The sequence below is a fragment of the Opisthocomus hoazin genome, chromosome 19 (assembly GCF_030867145.1).
Source record: "Opisthocomus hoazin isolate bOpiHoa1 chromosome 19, bOpiHoa1.hap1, whole genome shotgun sequence".
Lineage (NCBI taxonomy): Eukaryota > Metazoa > Chordata > Aves > Opisthocomiformes > Opisthocomidae > Opisthocomus > Opisthocomus hoazin.
The window spans coordinates 17,319,743-17,337,895 of NC_134432.1; the positions used below are offsets into that span (position 1 = coordinate 17,319,743).

At 48.7% G+C, this 18,153-nt stretch overlaps 1 protein-coding gene across 2 annotated transcripts in view; it reads right to left on the reverse strand.

Moving 5' to 3' along the window:
• NR6A1 (nuclear receptor subfamily 6 group A member 1) overlaps positions 1-18,150 on the reverse strand; it is a 91,201-nt gene extending 73,051 nt beyond the window's left edge. For both annotated transcript variants that reach the window (XM_075439573.1, XM_075439572.1), the window contains exon 1: positions 18,076-18,150. In XM_075439573.1, the coding sequence (XP_075295688.1) occupies positions 18,076-18,136 (61 nt within the window). In that variant the 5' untranslated portion in view covers positions 18,137-18,150. The remainder of the gene's footprint in view (positions 1-18,075) is intronic.
• Between the last annotated feature and the right edge of the window lie 3 nt (positions 18,151-18,153).

The following is an 18,153-nucleotide window of genomic DNA, read 5'->3' on the forward strand; positions in this document are numbered from 1 at the left end:
GTCGTACCGGTAGCCTGTAGCTTGTGATGGTTTGAGAACAGCAATTCAGAACAATTTCCAGCGCAAAGAAACCCTGAGTATCAGCTTCACACTGCATACAGTATCAGCCTGTAAGTGGAGCATTACTGTGGAATGAAGGACGCTACGATCTCCCATCCGTGTCCAGTGCGCCTTCAGAAGATTCCTGACAGAGAGAAATCCCCTTCCAAAAGCATGCAGAATGCTGGCATTTGATCTGAACCAGGATCAGAAACAAGGACTTCTAAATACAGACACTCCAAAAGCTTTGTTTTCTAACAGCAGAAAGAAGAAACAGAACTACCTGCCTGTGTTTTGCCAGTGAAAAACCCCCAAATCAGCACCGATCTGACCCAAATGCCAGATGCCCTCTGCATTTTGGGAAGGGTCCACCTCTGTGGGACCCAAACCAGGAAAGAACCATCTCCCAGTAACGGGGTCAGCTTTAACCTGAGAGTAGATGAAACAGAGACATTCTCTGGGGCTTGGTCTCTCTCCCGAAGAGCCGCATTCACTCTGAGCACATCGCCACAAATGCCCAAGTCAAACAAGTCAGCTTCCATCTCCATCCTCCTAATGCTGGTAGATACCACATAATTACAGATTATACAATTCTCGTTTAGCTTTACGACCCCATAAATGCATACTGCAAGCTGACATTCCTACCCACAGAACACAGTCCCAGAAGCGTAACGTTAGCCCGTAGGCAGGCTTTGCCGTTGGTCCAGATCCTGCGTTTCACATTCTTACCATTCCCATTTGTTCGGCAGCAGGCAGTTCCCTGAAGGCCACTGTTTACACTGGAAAGTGCAAAGTTCTGCTCTAATTAGACAAACCACAAACAAATGTAAACACTTGAGCAGACCATTTTTACCGAATGTGAAGAGCAGGCACAGCACACGCTTACGTTAACCGAATCCTCCTGCCACACCTAGCAGGCGCCCGGCCTCGGAGCCACTCGCTGTTGCTACACAAAGCCAGCAGCTCCCGTTTAACACGCTAAATGCCAGCGACCAGCCCAAGGAGAGTTTTGTTCAGAGGTGCCCTGGATTATTCCTGTCCTATTCCCCACTCAATTATCAAGACATTTACTGCCCAGAACATCTAAACATTTACAATCTCACTTGGCTCTTCTTGCAGTTCTTGCCCAGTGTTCAGACAGCTGCATGCGACGTGCTGGACTGCAGCATTTCTGACACTCCACGGGACATTTTTCAGATCTCTGATCTGCTTACAGAAAAAAATTGATTTGGAACTTCCTATTTTCCACCTTATTACTATAATCTCCCTGATGTGGGAATGGATAACCCTTCAAAAGAGCTAGCAAGTTATACACTATACACATTTTCATAAGTAAAAAAAAGATTCTCTATATGCTCTATAGCAATTTCAAATACCTGGAAAGTTTTGTATTTTTTCCTATCTAAACCTACATATGCTTTCACATATAACCAAAATAGCCTGAAAAGTAAGTGCAGTATTAAAGTCACTCTTCTTCTGAGAGTGGCAAGATTCAGCCTGTGTAGATACCAGGATTGAGCACAGCTCGGCTCTGAGAGGTGGACGGAACAGATCAGCAGATGGCCATTTAAAGGTTACCTGCTGCTCCTGGACAGAGGTCAGCTGCCCGCCAAGCCAGCCAGATGGCAAGGAGCAGGCTCCGTGCGGGCAGCAGCCGTCCGGACCACTTGAGAAGCGACTGTGTGAGCAACAGTCACCCAGGGTAGTAAGCTACACCTGCACACATCTGGAATAGTTTATCAAGTATCATTCAAAGAGCAGCCAAATAACGCACGTGCCTCCTGCAGAGAAATTCTGCATGGTAAGCATTTAGAGAGAGCCAGTGTAAATTTTCAGTCCTGTAGTTTCAGATTGTTCAGTTTAATGCCATGTTAAAGGCTATAAACAACAGAAGTGTAACCGTATTTCCTAGCTGTACTCGGAAAGGATAATTTCAGTTCACGCTTCAAATGATGTATTTTCATTACTAATATGTTGACCAAGGCTAACGCACTGTGGTCACAGCTGTCTGGTTGTCCAAGTTTGAAGTTAGAGCAGCCTCAGTGTCCTGCCAAGTGCTGCTGCAAGCCAAGCGATGCCCAGCAGCTGGCCAAGGGCTCACAGACTGGAACACAGCCAGGCCAGTGTCGCAGGACAGGAACGCCTCAACATTGCTGTTCTTGTGCTGCTGGCAGATGGGTATTTATAACCTATCAATATCAAAATTGTACTTCAGATTTTTTAATGAAGTATATAGAAGTGCAAGTACTTATCCTACAACTTGCCTTGAACAGATTTCTCTCATTCATGCAAATCAATGTTAAAAAAGTTTCAAACAGCCCTTTATGAAACATGGCAATGCCGGTTTTGTTCTCTTATCCATAACCCCTCACCCCCCCCTCCAGACCTTTTCATCTTCATAATTACACGCAACACATTAAGCTCCTAAAACAATTCAACTAAGAGAGGAGATATGGATTAACAACCCGCTAAGATTTAGAGCAAACCAGTTTCCAAAAAGCTGAAAAGGACAAAAGTCTGCTCAGCTATGAAGAACAGCTGCTGCCAATACAACTATTTACCCTCTGACCTCTCCTCTGCCCAGTAAGTGAACAGTGCCAATTGTTTTCTTGTATTATACACTGTTTACAAGCCTGGAGTAGCATGAAAGGAATTAATAATTTAGCTCATGGAGCTGACGACCTTTATTGGGGTACCCCTATTTGCTGAGCAGAAATCAGAGCAAAAAGCTCCCTTGAAGCCATGGGGTTTCTTTAAGAGTTTTTCACTTTACAGCCTAATTGGCCACCATAACATAAATCAATTATTTCTCCTGTTTTAAGCAGCAATGCTACCTATTCTCAACCACTCAACTTCTAACTTCCTTGTATCAAGCCAGGCCTTGTTCTTTGACTTTTACAACTGTATAGTAAACACGATGGCAAAGACAGCCCGGAGAACTTCGCAGTATTAGGAACATTTGGGAACACTAGCAAGAAGAGGTTATGCTATTTTGAACTCCTCTTGACCTTTGACTGCCCTTGTCCCTGTTTATGCTAATTGAAGGGGTATATGGGCTACTCCTAGAAATGAACTTAGCCTGAACCTGTGACATAGCATTGGACTTTGAAGAGATCAGTGCATGAGTTTTGGTACCCCCTCCCCAAAGGTTGTCACCTTACATACAGGAAGAGTATGGTACGCAAAACATGGCCCCCTGGACAAACGCAGGGATACCCAAGATCAGAATAAGCAGAAGATGCTGATTCAGCGAGTTGCATCACCTCCCACTGCTTCTGACCAGCTGCTAGCCTGCTGAAGATCAATCACACACCTGGATCTGTCATGTAAAAATGCAGTGGTGCTTGTGGGGTTGCAAACAGGACATTTGCATAGTAAGATCTCAGTAAGTTGGTTAGCATTTTAGTAAAGGCTTTCTGAAGTATGCATGCTAAAACAAGGAATTCTGAGCTTGGAAAAAATGCAGATAATGTAGCATAGGATTATAGACTTCTCCCTCCCAAAGCTGAAAGTGAGGCATCAGAACTTCCAGGTAAGAGATGGTACACTCTCCTTCAGACCCTTCAGTAGAATTATACTTCTGTTATCATTGAATAATTCAGGTTAGAAGGCATCTCTGGAGCTCATCTACTTGACCCTTGCACTGGAAGCAGACCTAGCTTCAAGGTTGGATCGGCTTGGTCGGTGGTCTGTTCACTCCAGCTTTGAAAGTCTCCACGGATGAAGACTCCACGGCCTCTCTGGACACCTGTTCCAGTGCTGCATCACTTCCACTAAGTTTTTATTCTCCCCCCCAAATACTCAGTAGGCATTTCCTCTATTGCAGCTCATGACCATTGCACTGGCCTTTTGCCACAGACCTTTGAAGAGTCTGGCTCCATTTCTTCCCATAGCCACTTATAAAGACCTGGAAGACTGCGAGCTAATCCTCACTTAGCCTCCTCTTCTCCAGGCTAAACAAATGCAGTTCCCTCAGTCTGTCCACGTTTGTCATGCCTTCCAGCCCCCAGCCATCCCAGCAGCCCCCCAGCAGGCTTACTTCAGTCCTCCCTATCTTCTGCTGGGAGGCCCAGAACTGCAGAGCATTCCAGATGTGACTGCCATGTCCCACCGAGGAGAGTAAGTGCTTTCCCCAACCTCCCAGCTATCCACAAGCCAGCACACCAGGAGCTGTCATCACCATAAGCACACCCTGCGGACTCGGTCACGAGGTTCTCCAGGAGCCTGGGTGCCCCCTGCAGAGCTGCTCCCCAGCCTGCACTGCTGCGTGGGGTTATGACATTCCAGATGCAGGACTTGACATTCGTCTCTGTTTAAGTTCCAATCAACCCTTTCCTTCAGGTTACCAAGGTACTTCTGAACAGCAGCTGTGCCCTCCAAAGCATCAATCTGGTGTCACCTGCAAGTCTGATTGGTGTACTCCATCCCATCATCCAGACGGTGAATGGAATTGCTGAAGAGCACTGGCCCCAGTAATATTGGCTCCCAAGGACAACCACACAATAACTACCCACCCGTTAGTATTTGAACTCTTGACTGCTACCCTTTGAACCAGATAGCACAGTTCGTTTTTCACCTACATTTTTGCCTTGTAGCCCAGTTTGGCTACAGGGACGATAGGGGAGACTGTGTCAAAAGCCTCGCTTAAGGTTAAGGTGAATGACAACATTGCTTTCTCCTCGTTCACGGATCCAGTCACTTCATCACAGAAGGAATGAGGCTGGTCAGGCATCAACTCCCCTTGGCAAACCCACAGTGAATGTGCCCAGTTACCTTCCTGTCCTCCAAGGGCCTGGAAACATCTTTCAGGCAGATTTGCTCCATACTCTTCCCAGGGACTGAGATGAGGCTGACCAGCCTGCAGGTCCCAGACCAGCTACTGCTCAGCAGAGGCAAGTTAAAGGTGAGTCATTACCCCTTATCAGCTAAATTTTACTATACAGAGACATTCCTCCCCTTTCCCCTACATTGGGTAGAGCTTCTTGTCTCACCTCAACACTGAAAACACATGCTGTTTGGGAAGAGGAGTGGGAAAGAAAGTAATCTCATGATAAATATTTTTAATTATTTTCACTAACATGGAAAACAATCAGTTCCTGCTTACCAACGTAACTGAAAGGAAATATTCACAGGAGTTTTAATGGTTTATGTGCTTAAACAGCTATACCTGCACTGTATTTCTCCATAAACACTATACAGACATTGTTATTTTAAATGCCTGTTTGCATTCCAGTAAAATCCTGTCAGCGTGGTATCTGATTTATTGACGCCATCAAAAGTCACAGGATTCCTGAGATGCCTCCCGAGACACAAAAATCAAAGCAGAAAGGAGACGCATGTTGCTGTGGTATCGGCTTTACCACATACGTTATGGGCTAGATTCCCAGAAGCCGGCTGCGTTTTCTGGAACAGAGCGCAGGGCCCCTCTCGAAAGCTCCCCAGATTTCGTGGGCTCTTGGTCTGTGCAACGGGGCGCTGCGGGTGGAAGGGCCCTCAGAGCCACCCCTTGGTGACAGCACAGCTCATCAGGGCTGCTCTCCGCCACAGCCCACTCACTCCTCTAAAGGGGGCTCATACACATTTTGCATCTTATTTTAGGCTTTGAGGCTACAGAAAGGGAAAACTTCGCTTTTTAGAAAAATTATGATGAAGAAAGCCTCCAGGCATGTCCTCAACGAAAAGTAACGTTCAGCCACTTGGCACAAGCCATCAGAATTGCTCCGCGAGGTGCACGGGGCACTCCAAGGGGACTGAAACAACAACAAGCCAGCCTAAAAACCCATCTCACTAAAACAGCTCGTTTCTTTGCCTGGAAATTGAGATTCTTGTTCATCTTTCCACAGATCAATACTGAAGTGTTTTACAGTTTTTGGTGACATTTCCTTTCACTTTCAAAGCATTTTATTCAGAACCAAAACTACATGTTCTGAAATACCAGCCAATTCCCAACGAAGCCGGGCTTTGGAGGGTTGAGGCAGATGAGCAGTGCCGCAGCCCACGTTCATTCAATTGTCAGACAAATGAGGATCTCGGAATACAGCATCTCCCTCCTTCACAAGGCTCGTCTGTTTTTAAAAGGCACTCTTATCCTGACTTGAGGATAAAAAGCCTACAAAATGAAGTTACAACCAATAGTAAAAATTATATTCACTTGAAATTGTATTTTTAATTTGAATTCATAGTTTCAGTTTGCAGTCTGAATATTTATACTGGGCCTTCTCTTTAGGAACCCCTTACAACCCAAGATACTCTCTCTGCAGCTGTAAATCTGCAGTGTAATTACTCTCAATCTTTTTGATGAGCTGAATAAACCAAGACTGTCAGGCTGCCTCAATCTTTTTGGGCAATTCCCAGTATTTTAAGATATCAGCATCAGGGTTTTATGCACCATTACTGTATCCACATCCCAAAGCTGCACTGTCAGTGTTAGGCAGGCACTACACGCAAGAGACCTGCTCTCACTTTCCAAAGGACCACACCGGTGCTTTCTGCTGCTGCCTTGCAACAACAGGCACTTAACTGCTCACAGCCCGTGCTGCTCAGCGTGCCGTGCCCCATGCCACAGGCATGCTGGCTGTGTCCCTAGACATGAAGTCTTGCATCTTCTGTACCTGGAGAACATTTTGGTTGAACAGGATATTGCCTGCCAGGCAGCCCAGACTACTCCAATATTGAAAGATCAATTATGTAATCGTTCTGTAAATCTGTGGAAATCTTTATTTACTTTTTGATCCCTGATAAAGCGTTGGCCAGCAAAAGGCTACTACTATAGCAAAACCCATCTATTCAGTCCACTAGAATTTCCTACATTAAAAAACAGAACTAACTGATATTATAAAAGAGTAGAGATGCAACTGATATTTTAAGAGTTAACATCAACTCAGATTAATACGCATCACAAATAATAGCACATTATCACATACAGAATATGCCAGAAATCACGTTGCAAATTAGCCAGCGTTCCCAGAGGTGAGTGGTTCTAGATGCCAACCCACGCATCAAGCTAGAAGCACTACTCTAAACGGACCTTTTCACCACAAAGCAGGTGACATGCCCTTTTAACCCAGCAGCAGTGCATGAATGGCACTGACAAACTGGGATCCTAGAGCAGCACAGACATGTGAGGAGTCTGAAAACAGCTTTTTTCCCCTAACCTCAGGGTTAATTAATTTAACAGCATTTATCATCAAATTTTAATTAGTGGAGATAATATTACAGCTTCTAGCTCTAATGCACTTCAGCTGCACGCTGCCAGTGCCTACCAGGACTTGGCTCGCTGCACTAGCCTGGAGATGAGAAGACCAACTAGCACTTACTAATGGATGAATCATGCTCTGGGGGAGGATCTCGACAGAATCCTAGAATGTGAAAAATAGGGGTAAGCACTACACATCGAAACAAGTTTCCTCGTTGTTACCACACGTACACAGAAAGACTGGATCATCCAAATCAGCCACTGAACGTACAGTCAACGTTAAAACAGCAGCAGAGGGGAAAGCTTTACAGCTGCCTAGGTACGGTACATTACTATAACACCCAGTTATGAAATGAGATGGCTGGGTTGCAGCAAATATGCTCACTATTTTATAAAAGCTACTGTTGACATTCTGTATTTAAACCTGCAAGTCTGATGGTTCAGCACATGGCAGTGACATGTTTTAGAAATGCGATATATTCTGTACTGTATAAATCAGTTACCGGAGGCGTAGCTCTCACTGCACAGCACGTGACAACCAAATAAATGAGCGAGCTTAACACTTGCCAGTGTGGGTATAGCTGTGCTCGTCGCTCTTTCATTTTCGTGAGGTTCTAATTTCTTAAAAGCCACCTGAAGGTGTTCTGTGGCTCACGCCAATGACCACAATAAACACCCTGTCAGTCAGAGGCAGAGGGACCAGCCCCGAGCTTCCCGGCCCGTGGGATGCCCAGTGCCGGCCTTCAGGCCGGGAGCGATGCCGCAGCGAGACAGTGCCCGTCGACGGCGCACAGCCGGACCTCCCACCGGAGAGCAGACAGCGAAACAGCCGACACGCTGCGGCTTCAGCCACCCGGACCCGGCGGCAGTCCCGGCTTGCCGCGACTGCAGTGCCTGCTACGCAATACAGGAGTTTTACACCCTGCTACAAACGTTCTCCTCTCGTTATTTCCTGAGCAAGAGGCCTCAATCAGTTCAGCGACCTGCCGCCTTCCAGCCCCATCGGCTGCTTCCCCCTCCGCCCCACCAACACCCGCGCCCTGGCTGCTGCTGGAGTGAACAGCTCACACGAAGCATGTGGCCTCCCAGGGGTGGGGATTACAAGCAGGCAAGAATCAAGGGAAATCTGAGTCTTTCCCCCCACCTACCCCTCTGCCTACTGTCTTCCATGTTTGCAAACCGCATTAGCTCCTGCTGCTTGCGATGCCAGAAACGCTTCCCTTTCTTTGGGGCTCATTCCAGCCCCATCTGCCTACTGCTATAATCTCATTTTGCAGGATGCCGCAGCTCTTATTAGCTTTTAATTGTGGTAGCACATCTAAGTGTCTTCAAAGGCACATCAGAAACTGACAGCTAGAAAACAGTCTTCAGGATAGAAGCATCATTCCTAACATTTGCATATTTGTGGGTATTTGTCTCCACTTGTAGTGGAAAATTACCTTAAATACAAGAAAAATACCGGCATTTTTAAATAAGGAAGCTCCCATTCCTCTCAATGGGAAAAATCACTGGAGTAAATTTAGTCTACACTGTTGCTCTGAAGAGCAATCTTAAATTTTAATTCTGGTTTAACCTAACTTTATAAAAATACAAGAGTTCATGTTTTGCTGGTTTCCATGAAAAGGCAGTGTACAATTTTGCTTTTTTTAATCTCAGGTTTTAAGATATATGGTAACAAGTTTTAGAATTCTAAAGTAATTGTTACATGCATTGCTAAGGGAAATCTATTTATTTTCCTCTGCTCACCCATAGACTATTCAGCTTCAAACAAACAGAAGTGTTCACAGATCAGCATTTTATGCATTTTTTTCACAACCAGGGTAAATATTCAGTAGCTGTTATTTACCTTTTTTTTTTTTTTAAGCAGCAGCAAAAAATGCAGCTTAAAGGAATGAGCTGGTCAGTAAATCACCTCCCACTGCACCAACAGCTGGAGATGTGAAGTGCACCAGCACCTTCCCTTCCCCACACCCACACGACTCGCTCAGCACCGCTGCTCGGAGCAGAGTGCAGTTCCCGGGGCGCAGCCTCCCGGGACAGCCCGCACGGCCCCATCTCCCCAGCACCCCTCGCCCGCGGCAGCCACCCCACAGCACGGGCTCGCAGCCAGAGCTCGCAGCCAGGCCCGAAGCTGCAGCGTGCACGCTGCCTCAGCGAGCCGCTCGACAACAGGTCGTCATCACTGAGGCCGAGGAGCTGCTCCTTGTGACAAGGCGCTCGCGCTCCCTCCGGAAAGCCGCGGCCTGCTAAAGCACAAGGCAAGCACTACAGCAAGCCAGAGATTTCAGCAGGCAGCAAATCAAGTTAAAAGAAGTCAGGTGACATTTCATGTGAGGGGCAATTCAGGCAGATGCTGGTCTTGTGTGGGTGAGGAACGGGATTTGGTACTTCACCGCATCTGCTGGGGATCCACGCGAGCCTTCCAGCGAGCTGACCCGCAGCATGCTCATCTGCACAGCACATGGAGAGGGCACTTCAGCCGCTCAGAGTCACATCAAGCATTAGCATGCTTTTAAAGCTGCAGCTGAATTTTTAGTCCCTGTGGTAAGAGCCGTCATGGGCTTGTGTTCCTGTCACCGCGCAGGTGAACGCCACAGCAGCGTCCGCACCGCACAGCAGCGCTGGGGACGGTGTCCCTCAGTGCCACCCTTAGGGCTGCTCCCTCTGCAAGGCCTGGCATCAACGGGACACGACCGTGGGTCAGCCTGAGGCTTCAGGCCAGCCAGCCGAGGCAGGACAAGGCACAGGCTTGGCAGCTGACGACTGCCGACACCCTCAAGAATATACAGTCACGCTTTGCTTCTTGGCAGTGTTCTCAGCTTTAAACGAGGAACAGAACAAGTCGCTGCAGACAGCCAGCACAGTTTCAGTTCAGATGTCTCCACCAAACTCATAAAAAAGCAAAACAAGTCCATGAAACCAATTGGCAGATAAGTGCCCAGCAGCTCGGCCAGCTCCTGCCAAGGCTGTGCCAGGAGGTGGACGACTGCGCTCCCTCGCGAGGCTCTGCCGGGCAGGAGCCAGGCACGAGCCCACCACAGCCCGCGTCTGTCCTTGTATTATTTCTCTGGCAACTGTCTCAAGACTTGACATCTTCGTACCTGGGAACCAGAGGCTCGTGAGTTTTCTTGCCTCATACGTTGACCACAAATGAATCACTCTAAAAGTCAGCATAAGCACGCTCCCACATAGGCACTCCCCATTGCTCACCCCATCCCCTTTCACAGATGGCCGTGTTCTGCTTGGCCAGCGGTGTGGGGTACAGCTTGTCATCCAAGCACGAGCCTATGCACCCCCACCCCACCCCAAACCGCGTCCAAGCCTGGAAACATCTTGCTCAAGCAAAGCCAAACGAGTCCCCGTGCAACCTGATCTCCAGCAGGCCGAGCAAGATGCAAAGGGCTCCCGCACTGCCCTGGAGCTCTGGAGCGGGAGCCCCGGCGGCAGGCGCTGCCGGCACGCTCCGCCAGCTCCCCTCCAGCCGGCACGCAACCGAGCTCACGCAGACCCGCCAGTTTTACGCTTCGGCTGCTGAAGTGGACACAGACCTCCTAGGCACAGGAGAAAGGTACGCCCACGATGGCTCACCCTTCAGCAGATCACCACTTCGAGCTGCAGGGCATCACCCTCCTTACTGACAACAGCACAACTTCTACAAGAAAAAGTTTCAAAATTCCTGATAACCAAAACTCTACCCAAAAAGCAATACCTCAAAGTCTGAGAAAGAATGTTTCAACATCATTTTAGACCAGACTAGCGCTGAACTAAGAGAAAACCTCAAAGACACCACCAGCTACAACAAAATCTGCCGAGCTGGAACAGCGCCTGCTCAGAGCAACCGCCCGCAGTAGTGATGCTCTAGAGCTGAAGCTCTTTGCACTTATACACTTACAGAACGACAAATAGCTCTGTACCTTCGCTGACTACAAAAAGAGTTTGTTCTTAAAAACACACTAAATATCCAGCTGGATTTCTCATTAAGTAGGATAACCCATTACAGTAAGTCTCTAAAAAAATTAAATTTTCCAAGAAGTTAGGTGCGAGCATGCAGTTTCATTCTCTGGTTATTTCTATATATAGCCCATTTTACCTTTTTTTTTTTTTTACTGAGACACACGTACTTGCAGCCATTCTGCATGGCCGTTTTGTACCTCAACCGCGTTCTGATTACTTCTGATCTTTGCTGCTCATCCAAGGCTGCCATGAAACCTTTCACCAGACAGCACAGTGCACCGTTGCACCTAACCCTCTTTTGCAACGGAGAAAAGTCATAAATTGACTTCAAGACAGCTTTAGATTCAAGGTCATTTCAAAGCTTCTAATTACTACTTGGGATTTGGGGATTTTGTCTTCAGCGTTTAAGAGCAGCTGGCAATCTTCTTCACTACTGACTGCTGCACACACGCATCGCAGACAAGCCATTTTCCACACCCGCGACCACTGTGGCACTCCGCTGGCGGGGCTCGCTGGCTCACCTCTGCCGGCTACCTCCACACGCCCCGAGACTCCTAGAGACGTGTATTAAACACCGGGATCTGACAAAATTAAAGAAGTCAAGAGTATTTCTGATGCAGCGCTCCTCAAGTTCTGAGGGTTAGAAAAGCTCCTTCTGGGCAGACGCAGGGCGCGCTGGAACAGTCGCTGTTGTTCCAAAGGTGTTCTGCAGGAGACAGCCAGGAAAATGCGCTTCACGTTTGACACGAGGTGCTGCAGTCCGACTCCTCTTCTCCATGAAGCAGCCCAGAGGCGGCTGGCAGTGCCCCCAGCCCCACGGGCAGTGCCTGCTGAGGTGGGCTGCCCGCAGGTAAAGCCAGGCTGGGGCTCCTGCTCGGCCGTCTCCCGGCACTGGGGACCCCGGGACGCCTCTGCCCACCCTCCAGCCGTGCTGTGGGGAGCAGCAGCCACCAGCCCGGCTGCGCTCTCCCAGCCGGAGGTGAAGCCCCACGATGGAGGGGGTGCACGAAGGGCTCTGGCCACCGAGGCTTTGGCCTCTCACCCCCAGGGAGGAACTGGCCCTTCTGAGTGTATTTGTGAAGTCAAGCACTTACTTGGCTTTGTGAAGTCGCCAGATTAGTTTCAGGTTTCTGTGGCTGTTGCAGTAGAAGAGGAACACAGACACTGGAACCAGCAGCCAAGTCGTGCCGAACCCTCCGACTACCCAGGCACTGCCGCAGAGAGCAGCCCCCGACCCTGGGCCAGCCCTGCCTCCGCGGTCACCCACGGCCACGCCAGCCCCGCTCGGACCCGGCGTCAGCAGAGCGAGCCCGAGCCAGAGCTCACTCGGGCCACCAGCGCAATGCCTGTTTCCTACCAGGCACGCAAGAAATGTTTTCCTGGTGAAGGAATTCTAGCAATTCACTTGCCAATCATTTTACCACGAATACTACGGCATTTCTTATGCAACAGCTATTGCAGAGCTTTTCATAAAAAGAACAAAGTTACAAACAACTCTCTTGTTCCAATTTAAAGTATTTTACTAGAAAATAAGAATTCAAATAACCCTTATACACTTTCTACAACCAAATATCCTACAGATGTTGACAACTACTGTTTATTTATTATTGGGCAACCTATATCGCTATTTTTCTTAAAATAAGTCAAAGATTCAAAAAGAGGACAAGCATCCAGAGGTGTATTTCTTCCCCAGTATCAGTTTGCAACTATTTCAAACTTAAGCCGTTTCATGAAGAAAGTGCAAAATTTTAAAATTCTGATCCTCTAGACAAAACAGCACGCTGCTGTGCCTGCCGCTGATAAAACCCGGAGGTCTGGGAACAGGGAACAAACCTTCACCTATCAGATACAGAAACGCAAAGAAAAAATCTCAAAGCAAAAGATCGCTCAACTTCATCGCTGGAAACAACATCTTTAGTTCAAGCTTAGCTTGCGTACACAACGTTAAACCCATTACTCCACCGATCGTCTTTTACAAAAGGCTGAGCCCCTTACAGCCAGGGTGTAAGGTACTGCTGGTGAGTAAGCACAAACACAACACTTTTACTCTGTCAAGACGCAGGAACATTTTTGGTAGGGCCAGCGATCCCCGTTTCCCACACTGTGTGATTGATTACGCGCTACCCCTTAGAAGAGCTGATTGGTTTCCTGGTGCCAGGAAAATGATTGATGAATATTTCAAGACATGGGCCTCTCTTCCTGCTGGGTGTCCTTTTCACATGTCGCCAGTGGGCCTGGGGACTTTTTTCAAGACTAGGAAGTGTCATTTTTATGGATATCATCCTGTGATAGGGACAGTTCACTGAGCGGAGGTGCTATGTAAATCAAAGTGAAATACTAAAGGTCAGCCCAAGTGTTGAGGCGACAGACCGCTACGGCACGCATCAGGTAAGCGGGGAAATTGAGGCAGACACAGAAAAGCTTTGCAAAGCCAGCAAGCAGAGTGGAAGGCACTAACTACACTGCTGGCTTGCTGCTGCGAATTGGCAGCAGCAAGCTATCCCACTATCTCAGCAAGCCTGGGATGCTCCCACAAATAAGGTACAGTCATACACAAAGATCATCAAACCCAAATTCTTTTAGCACCCAAACCACTCAGTCAAGGCAGGCTGAGCAAAGCGACCCCAGCCCCTGCTGAACCGACACCCAGACCCAGCTCTGGAAAAAGCCCACCTCATATCAAAGCCCTGAGCTTACATTCTGCTGCAAAACACGCCAAGACCTCAGCTAGACCGTTACCCACCTGAAACCAAGGCCCCGGTAACCAGGAGTGCCGTGTTACATGACGTTATTTGCAGGTAAGAACAGCCCCTGCTTGTGGTGCCCAGCAAGGGCCTTTCTGTACAGCTGCTGACAGAAGGGGCACAGGACATGGTCTCCTGGCAAAAGCCTGCACAAGACATCGCAAGGAACAATACACTTAGGAATTATTCTAAATACTGCCAAACAACATCAAAAAGTCAAGTGGCAGCTGTCAGATTGAATGATGAGATTTTTGGAGGACAAGCTGGTGTTTGGCAGAACTTTCAGAGACCAGAAGTTATTTTCAATTTTTTTTTACTACAGCTGTGACAACCATCATTTAATCACTTGGCTTCAGGATCTGAGGGCTCCAAAACAATTCCTGCAGATAAACCCTGTGCTTCTCAGCAGTGCCAGAGTCAGCATCAGCCAAGCAGAATAAACCCCAACTTTCGCAGCAGCACTGTGCTCACTTGCAGTTTCCGAAGGAGGACACGCGCTGCCCGGTTAGCTGACAGCCCAGAGCACCCAGCGCGCCGACCTGAGCACGCCGTACACCTTCAGACACACGTACCACCACTGCAATTCATATCTCCTGCTGGAATAGCTGATGCAGTTTTACAGGACAAGAGAATTTTGAGATTTAGTCCTAAGGGCTTCACAATTCCAGATTATATTTCCATGAAAAATATTTAAGGTTTCCATCAAGTTTCAGCGGAGAGGTATCTCCAGACAAGGACACGGCAGCAGTCTGTAGGCACCCTGACATTAGAGCCTTGGTGAACTTTTATCAGTTTTTTTTCTGATGCATCCATAAAAGGACAAAGGGCTTAAAAAAATTAATCGTTCACACAGACCAGACACTTCTCTAAGTTTAAATGTCACCGCCTGTACAAGCCCGTAACCAGGATGATTAGGCAACAGACAGCAGACATGAAGCTTCTGCTCTCCGAAGGACACGGGGTCCACCCTTTGTAAATGAAACCTCCTTATCCAAGAGCTGGAGTAGAATTCAGATACTCCAGACATACACTGCTTTCAAGATAAGTTATTGGTAATCATTCACCAATAAAGAACTGCACCGAAGCTGGCCTACTGGTGGGGTGTTTTCTCTTTCTAACAAAACCTGTACGGAATCATTTTTATCAACATTAAGATCTGAAAGTCTTCTAATTAGGTAATTAGAACCGTAAGAATTAAGACTAAAGCTAAACCTTGAAGGGTCCTCTTGTCCCCCAACTTCCCTTTCTCGATTAACTCTGCAAAGCGATAACTGCTCTGGCTTAAAGGCTAAAAAAGGAAAGGATCAAAAGGCTACTTTAATACAGCTGGAGGGAAAGAATGCATTTCAGCTCACCAGCAGCCATCTGATGAAACCCTGGGCCAATTCTTTATGTAAATGACTTAATTTAAATTACCAGACTACACTGCTGAAGGCTTTATTTAAATAGGCAGTTTATCACCAGAATAAACTGTGCTCTCATCCTCAGAGAATGCTAGTGTAAATGCATTTGTTCAGAGCTAGCTACCACCACGTAACAGTGGAACAGTAATTCAATAAACCGCTTGCACATTCCCCCCACCACAAAAAAATACCACAAATGACTTGCCAGAGACGGGACAGAAAGATGACCACTGCTTTCCAACAATCAAGAAACAGTCTCCTACATGGAAGAGTTCCCGTATTTTCTATAATACGGGAAATAAAAATATATATCTTTACACTGATTTATAGCAAAGCAGGGAAAAAATCCTGTTGTTGCAGAGTCACATCACACACTGCATCTGCTGAACATACATTGCTAGTCCTGTTTTTAGTACAAAAAGGCATGCATAAACCCATTTTCCTGATTAATGATCTACAGAAGCCATCAATACCAAATTCCAACTTTACACCGAGAGGTATTTTTTTCATCTTACCATCAACTCAAACACAGGAATTAAGTTCTTCCTAATCTACAAGTCTTATTTCCCATCGCAGACTCAAGCTCCGAATTCTGTTATTTATTATTGTCTATTATCATTTACAAAAGCAAGAGCCATCCACATTCAACAAGCCAACACCGAGTCGAATAACACTGCAGTTTCTTGTTTATTCACAGACATTTGACTTCAGCAGCATTGCCATTTGACAACTCCACTTGTTTTTCTTCCTGAATCTTCAAAGAAATGTTTATAGCAAGTAAACTAAGACCTAACTGTATCAATGAAATAGTCTTTGTTAAGCAAAGGCTTATCTCATCAGATGCAAAGCAATCAAGCATAAAGAGCCACTAAAAATGTCAGTGTGTGCCAGTAAAGTTCGAGAGCGCTGTGGAAAAGCAAAGGGATGCAAGCAGTGGGATTTTTCTTTGAAAACCTTTCATTCTCTGTGCTCTTACAACTTCCCTCTGGTACGAAATTCATCCAGATTAGTAATCTACCTATCTGAAACTCCAATGATTTTAAGGGAACACAAAGTTCAAGTAGTTTCCTGATACTTAAATCTGTCTTCCAAGACCGTATCCACACAACAAAGCTACCTTAATTCTAGATAACCTGCTTAACCGCTACTTTAGCTAAGACATAAAATAATCAAAGTGGTGTAAAAGCCATCATGTTTCATTCACAAAGGAAAAACATTGCAACTGAAGCTATAGGTAAAGTGGTCTTAAAGAGGACCCTATTGAGAAATAATTGCTAGTAATGCAGGAAAAAATGAATGCCCTAATTAAACGATTTTTAAGAAGAACTGACTTTACTCATTGCCATTGATTTGCTTGGTGACAAAATATTTTTCTTACATGGGAAGGGACGTACTCAGATTGGCAAGGTAAAAATATCATCTTATAGCCCCAGAATGTCAAACGCCCCCTCAAAATAATGCGGCTGTAATTCACCGTAACTGCTGAAATGAAATCACGTAACCGCATTTCAAAGCGCTTCTGAGGCTTCTTTCACCGAGGACGCCAATAAACTTGCGGCAGCTTACACGGGGTTAACAGGGGAGCCACGTGCAGAGCTTAAGTTCATTAATGATTTTAACATAGCCACCAAGAATATAATCCTACTTCTATACGCATATCTATATGTGCATGTCTCCTGTGCATCTATTACACGCACGTCACACAACCGTGACTGTTTCCACAAAGCGCGAAGAGGCTGCACCTCGCGGAACCCAGGGTGCCACGGACCTGCCTTGAGGAGAGGAAGAGCTCGGAGCCTTCATTCGCCGCTCCCATCTGCGGACGTTTCACCAGCCCGCAAAGCACCCACCCCACGCTCCCCGCTGCCCCCGGCTGCCGCAGGCTCCAGCAGGACCGAAGGGCAAGCGGTGTCTCAACACCGTGCCCGCGTTCCGCTTTTTTTTTGTTAAGGCACGGCAGTAAGAGGCGGTTACATCACCCACCCCGCAGCCTGCCCGCAGACCCCGCGGACGGGGCGGCTGCGCAGGACACGCACACAGCGCTCACGGCCGCTCTGAGCCGCCAGCAGAGACCCCCCGCACCCCGCGGGAACGGGAAGCACGGGCAGGGCGCGAACGCTGCCGCGTCCCCAGGGCCAGAGAGGAGGGACGCTGCCCGGACACAGCGCAGCGAGCGCTGCCAGCGGCGGGGAGCCGGCCGGGACCCGGAGCCGCACCGAGGGGAGCCCCGGGGCGGCCCCGCTCCCGCCGCGCACGCCGGGCTCGGTCCCGCCGGCGCTGCCCGGTGCGCGGCTCCCGGCCGGGCGGGCCCCGGAGGCGGCCGAAGGCAGCGGCAGAGCTCGGCGGGGACGCTCGGGCGGGAAAGCGGCGCGACCCGCGCCCTCGGGGCCACCGGTGGGTCCCGAGGGAGCCCCGCGCCTGGGGGGGGGGGGGGGAGGGGGTACGCGAGCCGCGAGCCCAGCGGGGGGGGCGGGGGCGGTGCGGGGCCGCTGACAGCGGGGGGCGGCGGGCAGGGCGGGCAGCGCGCGGCGCGGCCCTTTGTTGTCCCCCCGCGACCGCGGAAAGTTGCGGCCGCCGGGAGCACCCCCACCCCCACCCCGCTACCCCCGGTGCGGCGGCCGAGACGCGGCAGGCGGAGCCCCCGGCCCCGCGCCCCGGCGCCTCACGGCCCCTGCCCAACCCCCCCCCCCCCCCCCCCAGCCCTGAGGGGAGCCCGCGCCGGACCCCGCGCTCCACTCACCGCTGCGGGGCGGCCCCTTGGCGCGGGGCTCCGGGAGCTCTGCGGGCGGCTCCAGCTCCATGGCGGCGCCGGGGCCGC